This window comes from Triplophysa rosa, linkage group LG20 (assembly GCF_024868665.1).
Source record: "Triplophysa rosa linkage group LG20, Trosa_1v2, whole genome shotgun sequence".
NCBI lineage: Eukaryota > Metazoa > Chordata > Actinopteri > Cypriniformes > Nemacheilidae > Triplophysa > Triplophysa rosa.
Genome location: NC_079909.1, coordinates 4,452,639 through 4,474,228, shown reverse-complemented (window position 1 = coordinate 4,474,228; position 21,590 = coordinate 4,452,639). Strand labels below are relative to the sequence as shown.

General features: G+C 37.1%; 2 protein-coding genes across 5 annotated transcripts in view; both read right to left on the bottom strand.

The window, feature by feature from the left end:
• Positions 1 to 2,373: 2,373 nt before the first annotated feature.
• On the bottom strand, positions 2,374 to 12,198 carry agtrap (angiotensin II receptor-associated protein). 2 transcript variants are annotated; one of them, XM_057362777.1, is made up of 5 exons: positions 12,005 to 12,189; positions 11,340 to 11,374; positions 10,560 to 10,671; positions 9,669 to 9,882; positions 2,374 to 5,085 (listed from the first exon to the last, which is right to left on the bottom strand). In XM_057362777.1, exons 1-5 carry the CDS (start codon positions 12,029 to 12,031, stop codon positions 4,961 to 4,963), a joined length of 513 nt encoding a protein of 170 aa, XP_057218760.1. In that variant the 5' UTR covers positions 12,032 to 12,189; the 3' UTR covers positions 2,374 to 4,960. The 2 variants fall into 2 exon arrangements, with proteins under 2 accessions (XP_057218760.1, XP_057218761.1); XM_057362778.1 differs by lacking the exon at positions 2,374 to 5,085 and adding an exon at positions 5,110 to 5,279 and having other exon boundaries at positions 12,005 to 12,198.
• Positions 12,199 to 18,063: 5,865 nt separating this feature from the next.
• Positions 18,064 to 21,590, bottom strand: part of draxina (dorsal inhibitory axon guidance protein a) — a 27,380-nt gene continuing 23,853 nt past the window's right edge. Inside the window, exons 4-7 of one of the 3 annotated variants that reach the window (XM_057362687.1) lie at positions 20,529 to 20,646; positions 20,195 to 20,287; positions 20,004 to 20,093; positions 18,064 to 19,367 (exon numbers count right to left, since the gene is read on the bottom strand). In XM_057362687.1, the coding sequence (XP_057218670.1) occupies positions 19,255 to 19,367; positions 20,004 to 20,093; positions 20,195 to 20,287; positions 20,529 to 20,646 (414 nt within the window). In that variant the 3' untranslated portion in view covers positions 18,064 to 19,254. Of the gene's footprint in view, positions 19,368 to 20,003; positions 20,094 to 20,194; positions 20,288 to 20,528; positions 20,650 to 21,590 lie in introns of all 3 variants that reach the window. The other 2 variants (XM_057362686.1, XM_057362685.1) reach the window with 2 other exon arrangements.

The window sequence follows — 21,590 nt, the reverse complement described above, 5'->3', positions numbered from 1 at the left end:
CTGCTTTGTGATTGGTCCCTATCTCTAAAGTAGAATTTTGATTAAACACCGGCAAGGAAGCATAAGTGATTGTGAAACATTTTTACTTGTTTTGATGCTAATAAAAGTGACAACAGGTACACTGGAGAGGCAACAGTATGGGTGGTGTGGGGGGGCATCATCAGAGGGTCTCACAGACCTCCACGTGCTGTGAAGTATCGGGGTGAAATCCTCAGATCTATTGTCAGATTTGATGCTGGTGCAGTGCAGGGTCCTCCTGGTGCATGATAATGCCCGACCTCATGTGGCCAGAGTCTGTAGACAGTTTCTGGATGATGAAGGCATTGATGACATTGACTGGCCCTCACGTTCCCCAGACCTAAATCCAGTTGAGAACCTCTGGGATCTCATGTATCCGAAGCCGTCAAGTAACACCATAGACTGTCCAGGAGCTCACTTATGCCTTTGATCCAGGTCTGGGAGGAGATCCTCCAGGACACCATGTGCCATCTCATCAGGAATATGCCCAGACATTGTTGGGAGTTCATACGGGCACGTGGGGCCATGCACATTACTGACTAATTATTACTGTGATGAAATTCAAACAAGTTGAGACAGACAGTATTTTCATTTTTACAGTGTTTTACTGTAATTCCTGCCCTGAATGTGTTGATGATTTTGGCTTTCATTGACCATTGTCACATTATTTTGTTCTTACAACATTATGCAAAGTAAGTGAAGAGTTTTAACCTGGATATGTTGTTCATTGAGATGTAATACAGTGTGAGTTAGGTGTTCCCTTCATTTTTTTAGTAGTGTATTTGCTGTTATGGTGTTCGGCTGTCTGTGATAGTACGCGCATCACTTGGCTAAACATTTGTTTTGTTGAAAACAATACAGTCACATAATCATTGAGAGAAAGCAGTACTGTTTACATTTTAAACATTTTTAAATTAAAAAAGATAATGTTTAGCAAGCTATTCTATGAATGTTTTATTGCTATAAAATACCGCACATATCTACAAAATGTAAAAAAAAACTAAGTCAACGCTCTTTGAACTGGGCACTTGAGCCACAGCGCGACCCCTGTAGGATAAAACGGTAACAACAAGTCAACTCTACTTGTTTGAGGTGGTGCTGCAATAATGTAAAATGTAAATAATAATTTAAAAAGCATGAAAACTTATTATAGTACACCCAACAACAAAATCAAGACTTTGCAAAAGGGTAGGCCTATATAAATAGGACCTGAATTCATGTAAAAAATAGCACAAAATATTTCATATAAATAGGACCTGAATTCATGTAAAAAAAAGCACAAAATATTTCAGACTCTTTAGCTGTATTTTCTGTCCTTGAATCCCATTTGTGAAAAATTCCAAACCTTTTTAGTGCATTAAGGTGAATGGGCTAGCCTGCCTCATGCAATAACAGGGATGAGTTCATTTGTCACACGCTCACTTTTGTGATATAAAATGTATATTGTTCTTATAAACTGTGGGGATACATGTTGCTAAGTAGTGTTTCATATTTGTTTTGATGATGGAATTATGTTTAATGGCTGTTCAACGTCTGCTTCTGAACTAACTAAATCAGTAGTTAATATCCACTAGGGGGCAGCCTTTACGTACAATTGGTTTTTCATACAATTTGACTGGTTCTTTTAACCTTCAACAGGATCTGTCTGACAGTTCACGTGAAACAACAACAAGAAAACACTGTAACAATACTATCAATGTCACTCACTAAAAACCGTCAGTGGTTTGATGTTCTGACTGATCAGTGTGTGTATAATACAAGCAATGGTTTCTCCATACGTTGCTTAAATGTATTTCTTTATGCTGGCCAGTTGTGCATTAAGAAATGGTTTTCATGGTTGTCATCACGTTTCTGACCTAAGGACCATCGTCACCACCTGTTCAGGCATGTGTATGTTTGTGTCCAGTGGATCTCAACTTTTTCCACTTTAAGGATTCCCCTCCCCACCACTATCAACAACAATCAAAGTCACAACTCTTAGATCAGATTGTCTGTCCCAAATGCTAGAAACTTCCTATGCATTATATTATGACGATGTTTTGAAGCAAACAACATTTACCCTTCTTAATCTTACCCATTCCTCTCGAGTGGCTCATGTATTCAGAAACACATCACACATGCATTCTAAGTAGATGTTAGGGATCAATAACAGTGTGCACCTAACTGAAGAAGCATTACAGTCATATATTAGCCATTAAATGAAAACCTTACAGACGACTTTAATAGCAAATGAATTATTACCAGTAACACTCTCAATATAGAAACAAGTGAACTATTAATTCAATATATTCAATCATGTATGACAATGTGTGTTGAGAAGACAGCAAAAAACAAGAACAATCTTATTAACTCTTTTTTTCCTATATCTCAGTTTATTAAGATGCCAATTTAACATTTGCCTGTGTGCATTACAGAGTCTAAACACAATTTGTTTTTTTAACTGAAAAATCGTTGTACTAATATTTATATATATATATTGATATATGCAAATACTGTTGAAAGTCATTTCAAATCACAGAGGTTTTTGCATTTTGCATAATTATTAAGGTTTATAAATAACATTGTAAAATACTGCTGCAATACTTTTTTGCTGACAAACTCAAAGAATAATGAAAAATCTAATAGATTCTGTAAATTAAAGACAATGCCAGCAAAATTCACACGGCTAACCTTATCTATCATAGCCTTTATCTTTTATCTGAAACGATATCATCAAGCCCACGCAGACTGTGTTTTTGCCAATAAAACCTGGAGCATTACCCAAAACCAAAACCTCATTTAAATGACTAAAGGCTTTGTGCTGTGGCGTTTCTATGACAACATGTAATATCACTGATAGCAATATAAATCAAACAGCAAGAACTAATTTGTCACAGATAATAGTTTTGGTACTCGGCAGCATCTGAGTGCTTTTGATAAAATGAACTGATTTTTTAAAAGAAGAAATATATTAGCTGAAACAGACTTAAGCTTCTCAATTACAGACAAAACAATAAATGTTCAGCGTAATACATCACAACTAATCTCTAATATATCAAAAAAACATAGACTGAAACAATAACCAAATTCTGGCCAAAATAACAATAGTCATATTCACTTGAGTTTTTTGTATAGTGTTTATTTCACTGTGCATTGTTGCAGTGAAACTTTATAGAAATGTTTAGTCTCTCAAAGGGATCGAATCTTTTGAATGGTAGTTCTGTTTAATGTCGTCAAACTGCAGCAACCCGTGTGTTGCATCAAGCATTAAGAACAACTGAAACAGACGAAACTGCAACATTGCAACAACTGCAAGAAAAACAGGGAACTACTTAATTTCATAACCATTTCATAATAAATTGATTTTTAAAGGAATCTCTTGGCGATTAGTCTCAAACAGGATGAATTACAACCTGCTGAATAACTAAGACAATTCAATGATCCAGCATATCATTTCAGGTACGGAGGTTAAAAAAATCATGCTTAAAACGTATTGGCATGGGTTTACATTGTGCTTATTGTACTGAGCTTGACTCACACTGAAGTGTAAAGCAACGATATGAACATCTGGCTGTCAAAAATGAATATACACATAATTGTGTTTTAAAATGTGTAACTTTTGCACTGCGACCAAGTTGCAAAAATACAGATTGCTTTCAAGCAGATTCTGGGTTTGTGACTAACCACAGTGCCATAGTGCATTCAAAACAGATATTGGTATGTGTCTGAAACAGTTTTCCATTTTAAGTGCTTAGCATTTACATACTGGACCAACTTTCTTCTAACGATTCATCTCATTTTGTCACTTAAAATTTGATAAGACATTCCAGTTTTAGACATCAAAGTTAAGCATTACCATGCTAAGTAAATAATCTGAATAAATACACACTATGTGTGGCAAATGGTTAAACAAAAGTAAGAATCTTTGAAAAAAAACACAAAATAACGCTGGAGTACCTGTGACACGCCAAAAATACTTCGACGTGTCAACATAAATTAAGTACAAACATACTGTCCTGGTAAACTAGCACATGGACATCCAAGCATTACAGAAGAATCAAGTGTTTCATAAACCTAGTGAGGGATTATCCTTCGGTAACAGATAATATGCACAAATATAACCTATAATATATTATGTAAAACATTTCACGCGGTACTTGAAGCCTCTATGAAGTATTTGATCTAAACATCTTCTGCGGACGCAGATGTAAAGTAAATCCGCGGTCACACTTGACTTTTGTTCCATTGATTTCCATTCATGCGAATGCATCGGACCGGAAACGCAAAGCCCATCTGAAGATATTTCACATTTCGTTGCATAGCAAAGTTCAAGTTTGGTGAACTCTGACCTGCAAATTCGCGTCACATGAATGCGTGATACCAATAGAAGATCAAAACGTCGCAACGTGACCTCTCGGTACAGAAATTTAAAATATATCTTAAATACATTTTTGCAGCACCCTCCGAATGAATTTTGCATGCTCAAAGTAATTTGACCATTTCATGCTGATAAAAGTTGTAGGTATTCTGTCAAACACCAATATATCCATAAACATGACTCTATAAACAATAGCCCTTAATAAAAAAAGGTTGGATTTGTTAACATTAGTTAACATGAACTAACAAAATATTAACTAACAATAACAATATTTCTACAAAAATTTAAAGTTGTATCCGTTAAAGCTGCAATCTTGTCGCCATCTCTCAAATGAACATTTCTTGTGAATTCATAACAGACATGTTTTTGTTTGTTTGTTTGTGTTTCACTAAAAAAGTTGCGGATTGTGGCTTTAACATTAGTTGACAAACACTAATAAAGATGAATAAATCCTGTAAAAACGAATTATTAGTTGTCAGTTCATGTTGGCTAATGATAAATACTACATGTTAAAACATGAAACCTGATTGTAAATTGTTACCAAACATGTAAAAAAGGTTGATTATATCTTTGCTTTGGTCATTCTCAGTAGGTACGTGGTCCATGTTTGCCATCTTCGGCTTGAGCGACGGAGCCGGCAGCAGCAGTGGACTGATCCTGCTGGTCTATGGACTGGTACGTATCTCTGTTTCTAGTTACTGTTGGAAAACCTGAAAGTAATAGACAGGGTAAATGAGCTGATCAACTCTGTCTCAACCATTTTACATTGCCAAGCTATATGTCATAGTAAAATAGAAAACACTTTTTTGACAATTTACTAAAAACTCCCATTTTCAAGTTGTTCTCGGGTTCACAGACAGAAAACTGAGATGAGAACATCAGGTCTTCAGTAAACCATAAGTCTCTGTGAACAGATGATTAAATACACATTGGGTTTATGAGTGAACACGGCATCAGATCGCTGGACATCTGCAGCATGTGTGATTTACACAGGTACCGCAGGAGCAATATTCTGCTCTAATCTTCTTTATTCAGACTGAAGATTCCCTCATGATGGATTCACTAAACAAATCCCACAGCACATCAACAGAATACCAATGAAGAGGCCGTGTTTTTACTTTATCGTGTAGAGTTCAGGCAAAACCGCTTTGTAAGAACAAAGACATAAGTCAAGCAAGAAAATCAATTTTCTATTGCTGCAGTTTATTAAAAACACAACTTGAGAAATTGCAATCGCAATAAATAACTTAAAACAGCACAATTCCCTTATTGCACCATAAAACAAAAGCAAATATCGACTGTTGAGACATTGTAGCAATTCAGCACTTCTGTGATCATACGGGCAGAAAACACCACATACAACAATAAAGCGTTGTTACACATGATGAGACTCTCAATTGTGTTCCTTGCATCCCCTACATAAAACAGCTTTATTTTCTCCATTACACTTTATTATAACTTTCATCATGATATCACAAAACAATATATCATGCTCAATATAAAGTGGCGTTCATCTGTAGGTTGTCAACTTACTCTAACACCGTGTCTATACCGGACGCGACACACGGCTTGTTTTAATGGGATTGTCGCGCCGCATCAAGTGTGGACAAAATTAAAAGTTATAATGGGCGCTAATGCGTTCTATTGTCTTTTGTTGCGTCGCATCGCGCCGCATCCGGTGTAGACACGGTGTAACTTATTTGTCATGCAGTGAATTTATTACTGTACTATATTGTCCAACAGACCGATTTGCTTTTGTTTATGATTGTTTATGATTTTGTTGATGATACTGATGTATGTACTGTATATTTCATAAAGACAATAAAATAAATAAAAATGCATTTCAGAATCAAATAAATAAAATATTTGTATATTTTAAGGATAAAAAAGTAACTGGTTTGTGCTGTATATCAGATTTTCAACTGTACTGTCATGGATCTATTTTGAAAAACCCTGGTTCATTGACCACAATAAGAATTTCAACATGTTAATTAATCTAAAGTTACAGGATTTTGACGATTTTGCACATTTTTGGTACATTTGTGCTTGTTTTTTTCGCTCCATAAGTTCCTACGAGTCTGAATGCTGCAAAAAATGGATAATAGTGGTCTGGGACTTTTTGACCCTCTGTTTTTCGCTCTGTAATTTCTCACAGGTCCATACGAAGAAAGGTCCTGAAAAAAACTGAATTAATATGCAGACTTCAAACAGAATTTATCATTTTTTCTGTAACAGAAACTTAATGTCCACACACACACACACACGCACAGCACACACACACACACACGCACGCACGCACGCACGCACGCACGCACGCACACACACACACACACACACACACACACACACACACACAGGCTTTGGTTGACTATCCCCGTGGGGACAGTCCATAGGCGTAATGTTTTTTATACTGTACAAACTGTATATTCTATCCCCTAACCCTGATCCCTAAACCTAAAGATCATAGAACACTTTTTGCATTTTTAGATTTGTAAAAAATATTGTTCTGTACAATTTATTAGCTTTTTTGCCCCTGGGGACCTCAATTTTGGTCCCCACAGTGACACGAGTCCCCATGTGTTGGTGCGTATTCAGGTTTAGGTCCCCACCGGGATATACAAACATGAACACACACACACACGCACACACACACACGCACACACACACACACACACACAATGAAAAGCAAGTACAAAGATCAAGTAAAAGAAATGCAAAAAGAATAAGGAGAGACTGACATTTACAAGGACATTTACAAGGAATGATGTAAAGTGCAGAAAACAGAAATAACAAGAAACAAATAAATAATCAATAAAATAAATCAATGTAAAATCCAGCAGCACAGAAACTTCCTGTTGAAGAGGAAACCGAACAGTATTGAAGGAGGAAAGGGAGGGAAGGTTCAGTATCGGCGGGTGAAAAACGTGCTATCAGCACTGTCTGTGGTGCAGCGACTATCCACGGAGGTCTCCAGGTCTGACAAACAGATACACAAGACAGAAAACTCAATCATTTAGTATGGAAAACTATTAATAATCAATGTGTTGTTGAGTTGAATGATACCAGGCTTCCCACACTTTCTGACCAGTGAATTTTCAATGTGTGATTATTAAATGATGTTTTACAATCATTTTGAAATTTCTTGTATTTCCATTTGCATGTCAGATACTGTCTTTGAGTAAATAGATCTAAATGTGATTATTTGAAAATTCTTTCAATGAATATTGCTATAATACAGTATCTCACAGAAGTGAGTACACCCCTCACATTTTTGTAAATATTTTATTATATCTTTTCATGTGACAACACTGAAGAAATGAAACTTTGCTACAATATAAAGTAGTGAGTGTACAGCTTGTATAACAGTGTAAATTTGCTGTCCCCTCAAAATAACTCAACACACATCCATTAATGTCTAAACCGCTGGCAACAAAAGTGAGTACACCCCTAAGTGAAAATGTCCAAATTGGGCCCAATTAGCCATTTTCCCTCCCCGGTGTCATGTGATTCTTTAGTGGTACAAGGTCTCAGGTGTGAATGGGGAGCAGGTGTGTTAAATTTGGTGTTATCGCTCTCACTCTCTCATACTGGTCACTGGAAGTTCAACATGGCACCTCATGGCAAAGAACTCTGAGGATTTGAAAAAAAGAATTGTTGCTCTACATAAAGATGGCCTAGGCTATAAGAAGATTGCCAAGAGCCTGAAACTGAGCTGCAGCACGGTGGCCAAGACCATACAGCGGTCGACCAAAGAAGTTGAGTGCACATGCCCAGCGTCATATCCAGAGGTTGTCTTTGGGAAATAGACGTATGAGTGCTGCCAGCATTGCTGCAGAGGTTGAAGGGGTGGGGTGGTGAGCCTGTCAGTGCTCAGACCATACGCTGCACACTGCATCAAATTGGTCTGCATGGCTGTCGTCCCAGAAGGAAGCCTCTTCTAAAGATGATGCACAAGAAAGCCCGCAAACAGTTTGCTGAAGACAAGCAGACTAAGGACATGGATTACTGGAACCATGTCCTGTGGTCTGATGAGACCAAGATAAACTTATTTGGTTCAGATGGTGTCAAGCGTGTGTGGCGGCAACCAGGTGAGTAGTACAAAGACAAGTGTGTCTTGCCTACAGTCAAGCATGGTGGTGGGAGTGTCATGGTCTGGGGCTGCATGACTGCTTTTCCTATCGCAGGGCAAAACTTAATATGATCTTACAGTAACCACATCGACAAAATAAACAGGTAGGATGATTTTACAATGCAGAATACCCTGTCAGATAGTCCTACCAGTTTAAAATAAACACATAAAATAAATGTATAGCGTAAATACCCTGTCAGATTGTACTACCAGTATTAAATAAACATGTAGAATGATTTAACAATGAAAATACACTATAAGATTCCCGTAGCAGTATAAAATAAACAGGTAGGATGATTTTATAGTGCAAAAAAATGACGTAACATTGATTTGTGCATGCCTGGTAGGATAATCTGACGGGTAGGATGAAATTTCGGGACACCGGCACTAGGGAGCTACAGTTCATTGAGGGAACCATGAATGCCAACATGTACTGTGACATACTGAAGCAGAGCATGATCCCCTCCCTTCGGAGACTTGGCCGCAGGGCAGTATTCCATCACGATAACGGCCCCAAAAGAAGCTGAGGGTAAAGGTGATGGACTGGCCAAGCATGTCTCAAGACCTAAACCCTATTGAGCATCTGTGGAGCATCCTCAAACGGAAGGTGGAGGAGCGCAAGGTCTCTAACATCCACCAGCTCCGTGATGTCGTCGTGGAGGAGTGGAAGAGGACTCCAGTGGCAACCGGTGAAGCTCTGGTGAACTCCATGTCCAAGAGGGTTAAGGCAGTGCTGGAAAATAATGGTGGCCTCACAAAATATTGACACTTTGGGCCCAATTTGGACATTTTGCACTTAGGGGTGTACTCACTTTTGTTGCCAGCGGTTTAATCATCTGCTGTTGTTTTTACTTATTCTGCTTGCCATTTTCACTCAAAACCTCACTTGTGCTCTACAATCCATGTCCTGAAAATGATAATGATCTACATAGGCTGAAGTAATGCCTTTTAACAAACCTTGGCAATCAATGCGACCATTTTAGGTTAAAAGACTTTCAGAATCACTGAAGCACATGCATCACAGACCACTCTCAACCAAAACATCAATTGGTCACTGAAACATACTTTAAGTACAAGAACACAACTTTGTTGCCATAGTAACATAATAATGCATGTTTCTTATGTACATTAGCTTTTAGGGTCTTTGGTTACCCACGGACTTACCGAAGTTAATGTTGTAGTCGCCACCCCTCTCCCGGTACATCTGATAGACAAAGAAGCAAGAGACGGGTTTGAGCAGCAGACTCAGGATGGCCATGCCCGCACTGAAGCGGAATGTGTCCCGTGCGGTTCTCTCGTACAAGCTTTCAGATTGAGTGTAGTACACTCCAATGTGGACGATATCAGTTAGAATGGTCACAGCCAAACCCATCAGGAACTGAATGAAAGAGAGAAGGAATCAAAAAAGTATACCATGCATAAAGGAAATAAAGCAAGAAGAAGTAGTTTCTAGAAAAAGTAGATCACTAGGAAAAAGGCAATACTGAAGCCCTACCCCTAACCCCGCCCCTAAACATAACGTCCAAAGCTAAGGCAAATTGTACTAAAATGTATGCATGAGATCTTATGAATTGATACGAATCAGCCAAAATTAGCCACCTCGTAAAATAGTTACGTTTTTGCCATAAGATTGTGTTGAACTAATTTACTGCATGATGTGGCCAATTCGTATAAATTTGTATGATCTGAATTTAGAATAAAGCATGACTGAAGCTCGCCCCTAAACCTAACATCAATGGCGTGAAAGCAAATCATACTAAAACGTGCAAAAAAGATTGTATGAATTCATACGCATTAGCAACCTCATAAAAAAACTCATAACCTCATCGTATAAGTGGGCTGTTCTTAACCAGAATAACCCAGAGTGTGGACTATTTGGAGTATTTTGACTGTGGGACATCTTTAAATGAATGTAAAATGAAATGCCTTCATCATGACTTGACCAGCTGTTACAAACCTCTTAAGTAAAGAAAACTCATAACTGTAGGTACACGAAAGCTTTTTTTCCATTTGCGTTAATTAGGATTTTTTAAAGATCAAGGTCTTCATTCTTACCATGACCACAGCATCTATAGAGTCTCGTTGTGCGATGGCCCACACGCCCAGTGCAAGAACACTCAAATTACCCAAAATAAAAGAGTAAGGGAGCCATGTAATCAAACATCCCCTGCACACAAACACACATTCACATATGTTCATACATAATGTCAATCCATGGATTTTTTATAGTGCCAATATTAAATAAAGACAACACATACAATAACGAAAACATGTTTGTTATATTAATTACATTAATTATAATTAGGGATGTAACAATATCAAAATCTGTATAATACCTCGGTATAACGTCCACGGTATGGTGTTCGTTGCGGTATTTAAATTCACAAATGATGACTTGGAAACGTGCCATAAGCATCTTCTTTTCTTTATGCTCTAACTCATACCTCTAAGCAACAGTTATGATTATAGTATGAGATGGGTCAAATGACCTAAAAATCCCTTTTATAATATAAAATAATTGCACCAGATGGACCTTGCCAAAGTTAACATTCTCTATGGTTTATGGACCTATCGTTTCATACAGTCATGTGACCACGATAATACTGAGACAATTTTGCTATTGCGATAACAGGATAACAGGATATCACTAATATTGTTAAATCCCTAATTATAATATGATGTTATAATTATTATATATACTGTAGGTTAGAGGTTTCTGCTTCTGGTTTGGAGGAGTCTCTGTTGAAAGAAGAATCGTGTGATAAAGTTTCACTACTGCTGAGATTCCTCAGGTTAGTGTGAAAGAACAGAATTGAGAAAGACAAATGATCTCACCAGACTGTCAGTAACCAGTGAACCAACACGATGGCCTGCAGAACACACACACACACACGCACGCACGCACGCACACACACAGGCAAGAAATGTAAATGTACAAATTATTCCCTAAACATCTTCTACAGTAATGAGCATATACATCGTGGCCAAACATGGTGCTGACTTGAACCACACCTATTAAATGTAGAAATGTTTATGGATATGATGCAAAAGGGAAGGGGAAGTCATGGCCGAGGTGAAGTTGAATAGTTACAGCAGTTTCCTCCATTTTACTGAACGTTTCAAAACGGTTTCAGTGCTAAAAGTCTAAATAAACCTCATAGGCCGTAGTGTCTTCATTCAAAACAGGGCCTGCAATGACTGTAATATGTATTCATACAATGGTGCCAACACAAAAGAAATTCACATGAAAATTCTGTATATCAGAGCACGAATCACACATTGAATAATATAACATGATAACCAACAGGGTTAGAGATGCAAACATCATTCATCATTATTTACCATTTTTAAATGTTAAAAACTGTGTAACATTGTGCAAAAATGATTGTTTCCATCAATCGTGTATGATTTTGATGATTTTTTATCAATGAATCACTTCTGCGTGTTAGCCTTTTCATAAAGCACAACAAATGAACATGATTGAAAAATAAAGCACTTACCTTGAGACTTATGGCTGGTATTTCCATAGTTTACTGACTCTTGCAGTGGAATGCCTTCTCGTGATATCAGTATTTCTCAAAGGAATCATGAAATGCTTTCATACTAAGTGTGCGTAACCACAGTTTGTCCAGACATCTGAAGTCATTGCAAACACAAACCATGTGACAGCAGCCTGACCTGAACCATGTGACCACACTTCCCATTACAGCTCAAAGCTCCATCGAAAACATTTAACTTCAAGTATGTGTGTTTGGGGACATGTCTGTATACAGACATCTGCTTCTGTTTCTATAGTACAAATATTCTACACTTGTCTTCTGTTAATACAAGAGATCAGGGCTGGTTGTTACATGGGAAGTTGGTACAAAAAGCTGTTTCACTGGTGTTAAGTCATACATACGTCTAATGCACAACACTATGAAATTTCAACATCCTGTTAAAGGGATATTTCACCCAAAAATTAAAATTCTGTCATCATTCACTCACCTTCGAGTTGTTCCAAATCTGTATACATTTATTTGTTCGGACAAACACAGAGAAAGATATTTGGAAGAATGCTCATAACCAGAAACCCCATTGACTCCCACAGTAGGAAAAATACAATGGTAGTCAAAAGTGCCCCAGAACTGTTTGCTGTCCTACATTCTTCAAAATGTCTTCTTTAGTGTTCAACAGAACAAATACATTATAAAGTAGTTTTTCCTACTAAGGGAGTCAATTTGGGGCAAGATCTGTTTGGTTATAAACATTCTTCCAAATATCTTTCTCTGTGTTCATCAGAACAAAGCCATTTATACAGCTCGAAGGTGAGTAAATGATGACAGAATTTTCATTTTTGGGTAAAGTATCCCTCTAAATCATTTGGTACACACAGTAAAAATAAAGTGAGTTATTGTACATGACAAGAGTCATGATATCGTTTATTGGATATACATGTTGGGGCAAGTTATCACATGTTATTTAAATGATCAACTTTTAATAACATTTATTAAAGTGATTGTTCACCCAATAATTCTGTCATCATTTATTCACCTTCGCATTGTTCCAAATCTGTATAAATATATTTGTTCTGATGAACACAGAGAAAGATATTTGGAAGAATGCGTATAACCAAACAGTTCTTGGACTCCATTCTAGTAGGAAAAATTTACTTTATATTTTTTTTGTTCTGCAGAACACAAAAGAAGATATTTTGAAGAATGTAGGACAGCAAACAGTTCTGGGGCACTTTTGACTACCATTGTCATTTTTCCTACCTTTACCCAAGACTTTAAAGTATAGACATTGAGGTTTAGAATTAAACCTAACCTCAGAATCATTCACTAGAATAAAATGCATGACAGCCAGCTATGAATTCAGCGAGATGCTGTCAAGTCTTTAAAGTTCATTGTGCAGTTGTGCAGGGTATGGCCAACTGATCACATCTGTAAAAATAAAATGAGTTTGGACTTCATTTAATTAAACTCTAAACTTAAAGAGGATTTAAATCCTGCAATGGGTGACCCATGATGTACTAGTGCATCTTTGTCCTTACCATATTAAATACACTGGATATAAAGATTAAAATCTAAATGACTAATTTGAATGACTAAAAATGAAAAGTAAACTTGGTTGTGCTTAACAGAATTTACAACTTTCACTTTAGACATGCAAGGCAGCAGCTAAAAAACGGAAACACTATCACTTTGCATATAGCGGGAGGGGGGTATAATATATCAGATTTCTGTCGGTTTTATAGATGTAAATTCAATGCATATGCAAATGAGACAGCAGTCAAATCCATTGGCTGACTAAATCAACTGAATGTGACTAAATGTTAATTCCAAATTGCTTTTGCCCCTGGGCGGGGCTCATTCATTATAACTTAACAACTGTATAGCCATTGCTCATTTATGATTTTGTTAAATGTCCTGCACCAAAAAAACATACAGGCTTATTGAGCTAGAAATTAACAAAAAGCGACCAAGCAGAGTTTGATAGATCATACACTTGTCCAATTAGCCAGTAGAGGTCCACGATTTTAATAACAGCCCTGACAGTTCATCAGAAGCACGTGTCAGTGTTTAAGGCTGACAGATGGCTCTGATTGAATGAGTGTGTTGTGTTTCTGACATCCTCTGGGTAATGAGTCTCTGTTGTTGTTTGAGTGACGTCTGGCAGAAGAGACGATCTTACTGTTTGACCTCTGAACTCTAATGAGCTCGTCCACACAAAGCCCAGTGTTATGATGATGCACATGAGAGATTACTATAGGCTTTGTCATTTATGAACACTGTTCAACTTTGCCGTCATGAATAATGTTAATTATAATACTTATTTTAATAATAATATTTAATTTTATCCACAAACTGTAACTGTGAATCACAGAGATTTGTGTAGATTTGTGCAAAGGGCTCTTTTTATTTAAGACTGTATGGCCAGTGTCCTCCAAACCATTTTTTCGAGGCCACCACATGTTTTTCAGTTGTTTCCAATGGAGGTGCCGTGCTGGCATATTATCCGCTGACTCAATTTTTTTCCAGTTGCTGAGAGTTGAAAATGTTCAATTTTGTGGAAAATGCTGCGCTCGTCAATCTCACTTTTTACTTACTTGTCGAATTACATAGGAGGAGGGGCGGAACAAACACCACACCAACCAATCAGAACATCCTATTTAAACGTCATAAATAAGCTTCTATAAATGCATTAAAAAAATTCCTTTTAAAATTGATCTAATGAATATTTTTGAAACAGAAACAATATGTTTAAATAAGCTTTGTTTGTTGAATGACATTTCAATAAATGCATTATTTTTATTTATTTTTACTTCCACAATCCAAAAGTATCACTACTTCAGACTGGCACCACCTGACTCATAAACATAATAGCTTTTAATGATTAAAAGCTATTATGTTTATGAGTCAGGTGGTGCCAGTCTGAAGTAGTGATACTTTTGGATTGTGGAAGTAAAAATAAATAAAAAAAATGAAATTGCATTTTCTTTGTTTTTCACCTGATACAGAAAGTGCACAACCTAGTCCTTACATGAAAGTACATATTTTTCAGTATTGGAAAGAAATCTACTTCAAATCTTTTCATTCAGCCAGAAGTATGGCAAGCCGAATTAGCTTTTAATTATTCTCAGGATATGAATTTTTGACTACTTTACTAGTAAAAATTATAATTTTTGATATCAACAATGGAATTTCTACTAGTAACAATGACTATTTTTGATATCAGTAATTAAATTTTTACTAGTAAAAATATGAATTCTTGATATCAACAATGACGTCATCACTCGCAGAAATGTGTATTCTTGATATCAACAATGGCGTCATCACTCGCAGAAATGTGTATTCTTGATATCAACAATGACGTCATCACTCGCAGAAATGTGTATTCTTGATATCAAAAATCGAATTTCAACTAGTAAAAAACTTAATTCTTGATATCTGTACATCAGTATATATTCCGAATCATATCACCCAAAGGGTTTCAGCTCATAAAACATGTCAAGCGCCCACAGCCACCCTGTGTCAGTGTGGCAGAGGACTCTGTCACTGGCTAGGACAGCACGTATACTCCCACCTCTATTCAATTCGTAACATGTTTTTTCACACATTTACAGTTTTAGCCGCTCTCTCGGGTGCACATGGGGATTTGCGTTAACGCTCTGGTGGTCATACATGCACACACAGTCATTGTTTTACATTTCTCCCAGGCTAGCAACATATTAAATAAACACACGCTAGCACCAGATAAGTTTTAAGTACGCATCTTTATTTACTTATCTGAATACATGTTTAGTTTTGTCATTGTGTTTTCAGCTGTTTGGCATCTTGTCTGCCGGGTTGTGCTGTCGGTTGTTTTGTTGTGTCTTGTCTTTGGCGTCCAGCACTCTGTGGCTACGGCAAGCGCCAGGGGCTAAACACGGGCGGATTTTCGCGGCTCCTTAAATAGAGGTCCTTTCGCGCTGCGCCTGCGCTTTTACTGGAGTGCTGGACTGTCTTAAGGCTAAATGTGTCTTGGGGGAAGAAAGAGAAAAGGTACTTTATTGTTAGTATGTGAAACACATGTACGGTATATTAAGACAATTATATATGTTTGTTGTATGTGTTTAACTATATATTTATATCAAAATATAATATATCTATACATACCCTATTGGTTATTTGGTTTATTCCAAGTGGGTGGAGCCTTTGCTTTATAAGCCCGGTTCTCATTTTAAATGGGAGGGGGGAGTGAAGGAGTGGTGTGAATGGTACGATACATTACCTTTTTATCCTTGGAGAGGAAGGATACGTTTTGGCCACTGTACTGTGTATATGGACTGTATATATATATTTTTTCCTTGTTTTTGTAAGTATTTTGGCTAATTTTGGGGACTATTGGACACTGTAAATAAAAGTACACCTTTGCACTAACGTGCTATTGTGGCTGAGCCATCAAATTTTGGTGTCAGGGAGCCAGTTTACAACACGCTTTTTTTAGGAGTTGATGATATTGTATGAATTAGTACAATAGGAAATTCATGCATGCTTGTTAGAGAAAAGCATAGATGAAGCTAAATCAAAGAACAGGATAAAAAAAGGAAGAATCTATTTCCAACACTTAAGCAACACAGTTTCTTCAATCATACAGTAACATCTTTCACATCCTTTGATTTGTTTGGGTGAATGATGTGTATTCAGTGTATTCTAATGGAAAGAAATATATTTCTCTCTCCCTTAGTACCTCATACTTTATTGGCTGTTTTGCAGTTCAGGCAGGTCCTAAGGTGATGGTGTTTTCCAGTATGTGTGTGAATGTGATCTATCATTCCTATGGCCGCACTCCAAGACCGTCCGAGCCCAGCGTGAGACTGCATCAAAAATACATCAGCTCTGCTTTAAAAGCACAAGAGCATGCTGAGGTCTTTTCAAGGGTGTACTAAAAACGGGTGTGGGAGGAAGGTAATGCGTCTTTTTGAGTTTTTGTGCTTTGCAGCTTTGATTTTTTCAGATCGTTTTGGGTACAGCCGAGTGTGTTTACTGGGACAAACATAACTTGTAAAAATGTATTTGTGGTGGTGTGCAGCTGTGCAGGGTGATGCTTCAGCATGGGTGATTTAACTACAAAAACTACATGATCGGTGCACATGTCGTCTGTTCGGCTCATATTGAATCATACTTTTTAAAATGGAGCTGTGTTTTTGTTGTCTGTGCAGGGTTACATCTTTTAACACTTTAGTGTGATGTTCTGTTACATGCATTGAGCCAGTGAACGTACACTTGCATCACTGTTAGTTTATACTGTGTTGGATTAGACCCTGAACTAAAATCGCTCCCAGTTCCTGGAACACGAACACGACAAAAAGCAGGTACTTCCATCAACGCTCCTCTTTTGCGAAAGACTAATATGTATGAAGAGACCCAGAGGTTCTACTTGTGGTGTTAGCACTGAGAGTCCCGTCGGCACCTTCCGGCACCAGTTAGGACCATAAGACTCACTTACAGTGCATTATTCTATACAGGGTCGTAAATAACAGAAAACACAGGGACTCATGGGGTAGTGTGACAATAAGCGGAAAGGAAGTAAATGAACAAAGCCGAAGAGGGCGATCGCGATCACCCGATCTGCAGGCGGAGAGCGTCCGGGTCAGAGACGGCGCCTGTGCACTCCAGAGAGCTCTTCTCAGAAAACTTTACAGATGCATCAAACACTGCCTGAGGATCCTGATGTCGTGGTTCATAAAAGGAATGGCCTCTTCAGATCAGATAAAGACGATGGCATTTCTTTGATGAGGGACTTTAGAGAAAGATTCAGAGATTCAAGATTCAGGAGATCAAGAGTCTGGCGGGAGTTTTTTCAAGATTGCTTTGTAGATGTTTGTGTCGAAGAATGATGTGGCGATGATGGTTTGATGATACATCTCAAAGCTTTACATGACATTTGAAGTGAACCAAAGATTCACACACCGAGACATTCACAGTAATTTCTATTAAAACCAATTCATTCCTGAATACCTTTTGAGACCAAACATAAGATTTGGCTCACAAACCACACTGCTACACATTTTTTAATACAAAGTACATTGCCCTTAAAACAAATCTGTACTTGAGATTGTTACCATGGTTTAAACATAGAGATATACACGAGAGATAGATAAAGAGAGAGAGAGCCATTGTTCTTCAACATCTGTGAAAGAACGGTGATCCAGTGTCCACAGAGAAGTTTATTTCTGGCATTTCAGTTAAAAATAATTGACATTTTTTGGAGCGACAAGTCTCCAGTGGAAAACAAGGTGACAGAATGATGCGTTAAAGGACTTTACAAAGACTAAAGGGCGTTTCTATAGCCCTGCTAATGTAAAACTCTATTAAACAGTTGAATCAAGACAGTGACACGCGGGAGTGTCAGACCATAAAGAAGCGCAACGATCATCCATCTCTCTGCTGTCCATCTCTGGTCCTCCAGCCCATCACAAACACTCATTCATCAATCCATCATTCTGTCATGAGGACACACAGCTGCACACTTCAACATAACATCCACAGCAGTGTGTGACCGTAGGAGAATAAATAAAGCATATATTACAGAAAACTAATACACATCCATTATAGAATTAGGGCTGTCAATTAATTAAAAATGTATGATGATTGTTAATGCAAATTAAATGCATGTATCATTATTTGATACAGAAAATATTTGTCAAAGACATGAATTGTGACAGGAAAAAGCATTGATCAGTTGTTTGTTTGTTGCGTGATGCATTCAGGTTAATCTGTGTTATTTTGCAACACACGTACAGACATTTTTGTCACAAATGCCTTTTTTAGCATGCCATGCCAAGCACGAAGTCATTTTAAAACTGTCCCGTTTTACTCCGGCTGTGTCTGAACACAACAACATGTTTGAGGATGAATGTGATTATGCGAGAATGAGGACTCGCACAAACATGAAGGTGGTGCTTCAGTTGCTTGGATCAAAAAATTGCTTTTTTGAAAATTTCCATATCGATCTGATATTTTTACACAGTTTGACAGCCCTCATAACAATTCAAGAGTTGCAGTAGTTCTTGACATTAGTGTTACATTGATCAGTAGAAAAAGACGTATTTCCTCCTGACATGAATTAAGTGTAAATGAATCTGTGCAGTACAGATAACTGTTACAAACAGTTGACACACAGCATATGTACATTAATACTGTGGCTTTGACGGATCCGCTGTTGTTCAGGCTAGACTCAGTTCATGGAGTGTGAATGAGGATGTGGTGTTATTGTATGCCTATCAGATGGTGATGAAGGAGCCTTGGTTGCTGTTGGCTGATTCTGGCTCCACACAGCGGCCGCGCCGTCGGGTCACTCTTCGCTTGCGGTGGAACTTGGCGTAACAACGCAAACCTAAAAGATTTTTAAAAGTTTCATAAAACATCTGACGCTCATTTCATCCTTCAAATCAACAGAAAACAATTGCAGAAAGAAATTATACGGTTGTTAATAACAATAATAATAATAACAACAAATTAGCGGAGTAGAACCTGAAAATAGTATATAATAATTCGTATTTTAATTATTGTTAATTTAATATTTTAATTACTAATACAATGAAATTAATATGATATAATTATCATTATATTGTTATTAACAACAACAACAATAACACTACTAATAATAACAATAATAATAATAACAACAACAATTATTATTATTATTTGTTGTTACTTTTGTTATTATTATTATTATTGTCAAAATACAAAACATTTTACTGATCTCAAATTATTATTATTATTATTATCATCATTGTCATTATTGTTGTTATTATTATTATCACAATACAAAATATTTTACTGATCTTAAATTATTATTATTATTGTCGTTGTTGATGATGTTGTTGTTGATGTTGATGTGGTTGTCACAATACAAAACATTTTACTGATCTCAAACACATGCTTCATCCTCTTTAAACAAAATATAACCTTTTGTTAGGATTGAACTAAAACCAAAACAAAATTGTTCTTGAAGACACATGACACTCACCCTCCTCACACATGCAGTCATCGTAACACTTGTTGTTCAGGCCGCGGTTGTGAGGATTACATTCATGTTCTCTTAGGTCACAGCAGGATCCTATAAGAACAGTATTATTAACCATACAGTAAAAACCAGTATGTTTCACCAATGAACGCATGTAAATTGGTAATATGAAACATTTATGGAGGTGTATTTACCAGGGAGGCAATCAAGATGATGGTCACATGGTTCGATGACATCAGCATCAAGCGTTGTGTTCGCACTGCTCTTGTTTTTGCTACGCCGTTTATCTATGTAGGAAGAAAATACAAATGTAGACATACAGTACATACAGTCACACATTACGGATCCTTTATTCATCAAACAGGACTGAGATTGCAAATAATGAACGCCTAGAGATTCAACAATCTGCGCGACTTACATCTCATAATCAAATATTTTCCTTGATCTTTAAATGGTCTCGATCACCTTAAAGATCTTGATTTTATATATCAGACAGAATCTTAAAACTATGAGCAGGTGCCTTCATACCTTTCCTTCTGTTGGATGGCCACGTGTCCACAGGTTTCATATCCTCATAATCTGTCCAATCAAAGAGTGTCATGTCCAGAGTGGGCATCACCTCGCCCTGAGCCTTCCCTCGCCCTGCCTTCTGAAAAACACACGATTCAACCTGATACACAGATCTTCACACATTAAGAACAGGATTATTCTGGGTAAACTGCTGCTAGACATCACTTTATGGTGAGGTGCTAATTTAAAACCTGTGATCTGGGACCTATACAGCACATTCATCTTCATTTTCTATTTTCCACCTAAACATGTACAGTATGCAGTAATTAATGCAATGACTGAATTACTGTTTAAAAATAACATTAATGTCAACTAAAAACTGGATGTCCAGCTGTATTTGAGCAATATTTTGTTCCACATAGATAGAAGACTACAATGATCTGATAATACCATCTGAGTTTTGTGGCACCACCTGCTGGTTTAAAACCTCTTAACTTAAATAAAGATTTTATTTCTAAAGAAAAATCACATAAAAAGTGTTGTGTCAAGTTTGATCTTGTTATAATAAAAATTGACCATTTTGTGTGTCTTTTTGCTGCTCTACCACTAAGTTTGCCAATGCTTGGTTTGACGTCACAAAAAAAAAATATTTTTCACTTTTTATATTTTTCAATAAACAGACACAATGAAAAAATACAAATGGGCAGGGACTTGTGAACAAAACGAAAACAAAAAAAAACATATTATATACAAATACATATATGAAACTGTCATGGCTCTGCTTCATTTAGTCATGTTTTGTAGCAGAGCCATGACAAAGTCTTTGGTTTGGTGTGGAGAGAAACATATTATTGTTCTTTTGACAATAATATGCGTTCTCTCCAGTGTCTCGTCATTGGCCCCGCTCCTCTCGTTTCCTTGTTATCCTTCCCTGAGTGTTTGATTAACCACACCTGCCCCATGTCGTTATCCCTCGTTTGTCTTACCTATATATACCCTCTTGTTTCTTTGTCCTGTGCCCGTGTATTACATACGTGTAGGTGTATCGTGCTTGTCAGTGTTCCTGTGATCCTGTTTTTC

Bases quoted from the DNA above. Each gene is read 5' to 3' on its own strand.
- agtrap (XM_057362777.1), bottom strand. From the start codon at position 12,031: ATGGAAATACCAGCCATAAGTCTCAAG. The intron at 11,375-12,004 runs GTAAGTGCTTTA...TGTGTTCTGCAG, and splicing joins TACCAGCCATAAGTCTCAAG to GCCATCGTGTTGGTTCACTG. The intron at 5,086-9,668 runs GTAAGTCCGTGG...TATTACTTTCAG, and splicing joins CGACTACAACATTAACTTCG to GTTTTCCAACAGTAACTAGA.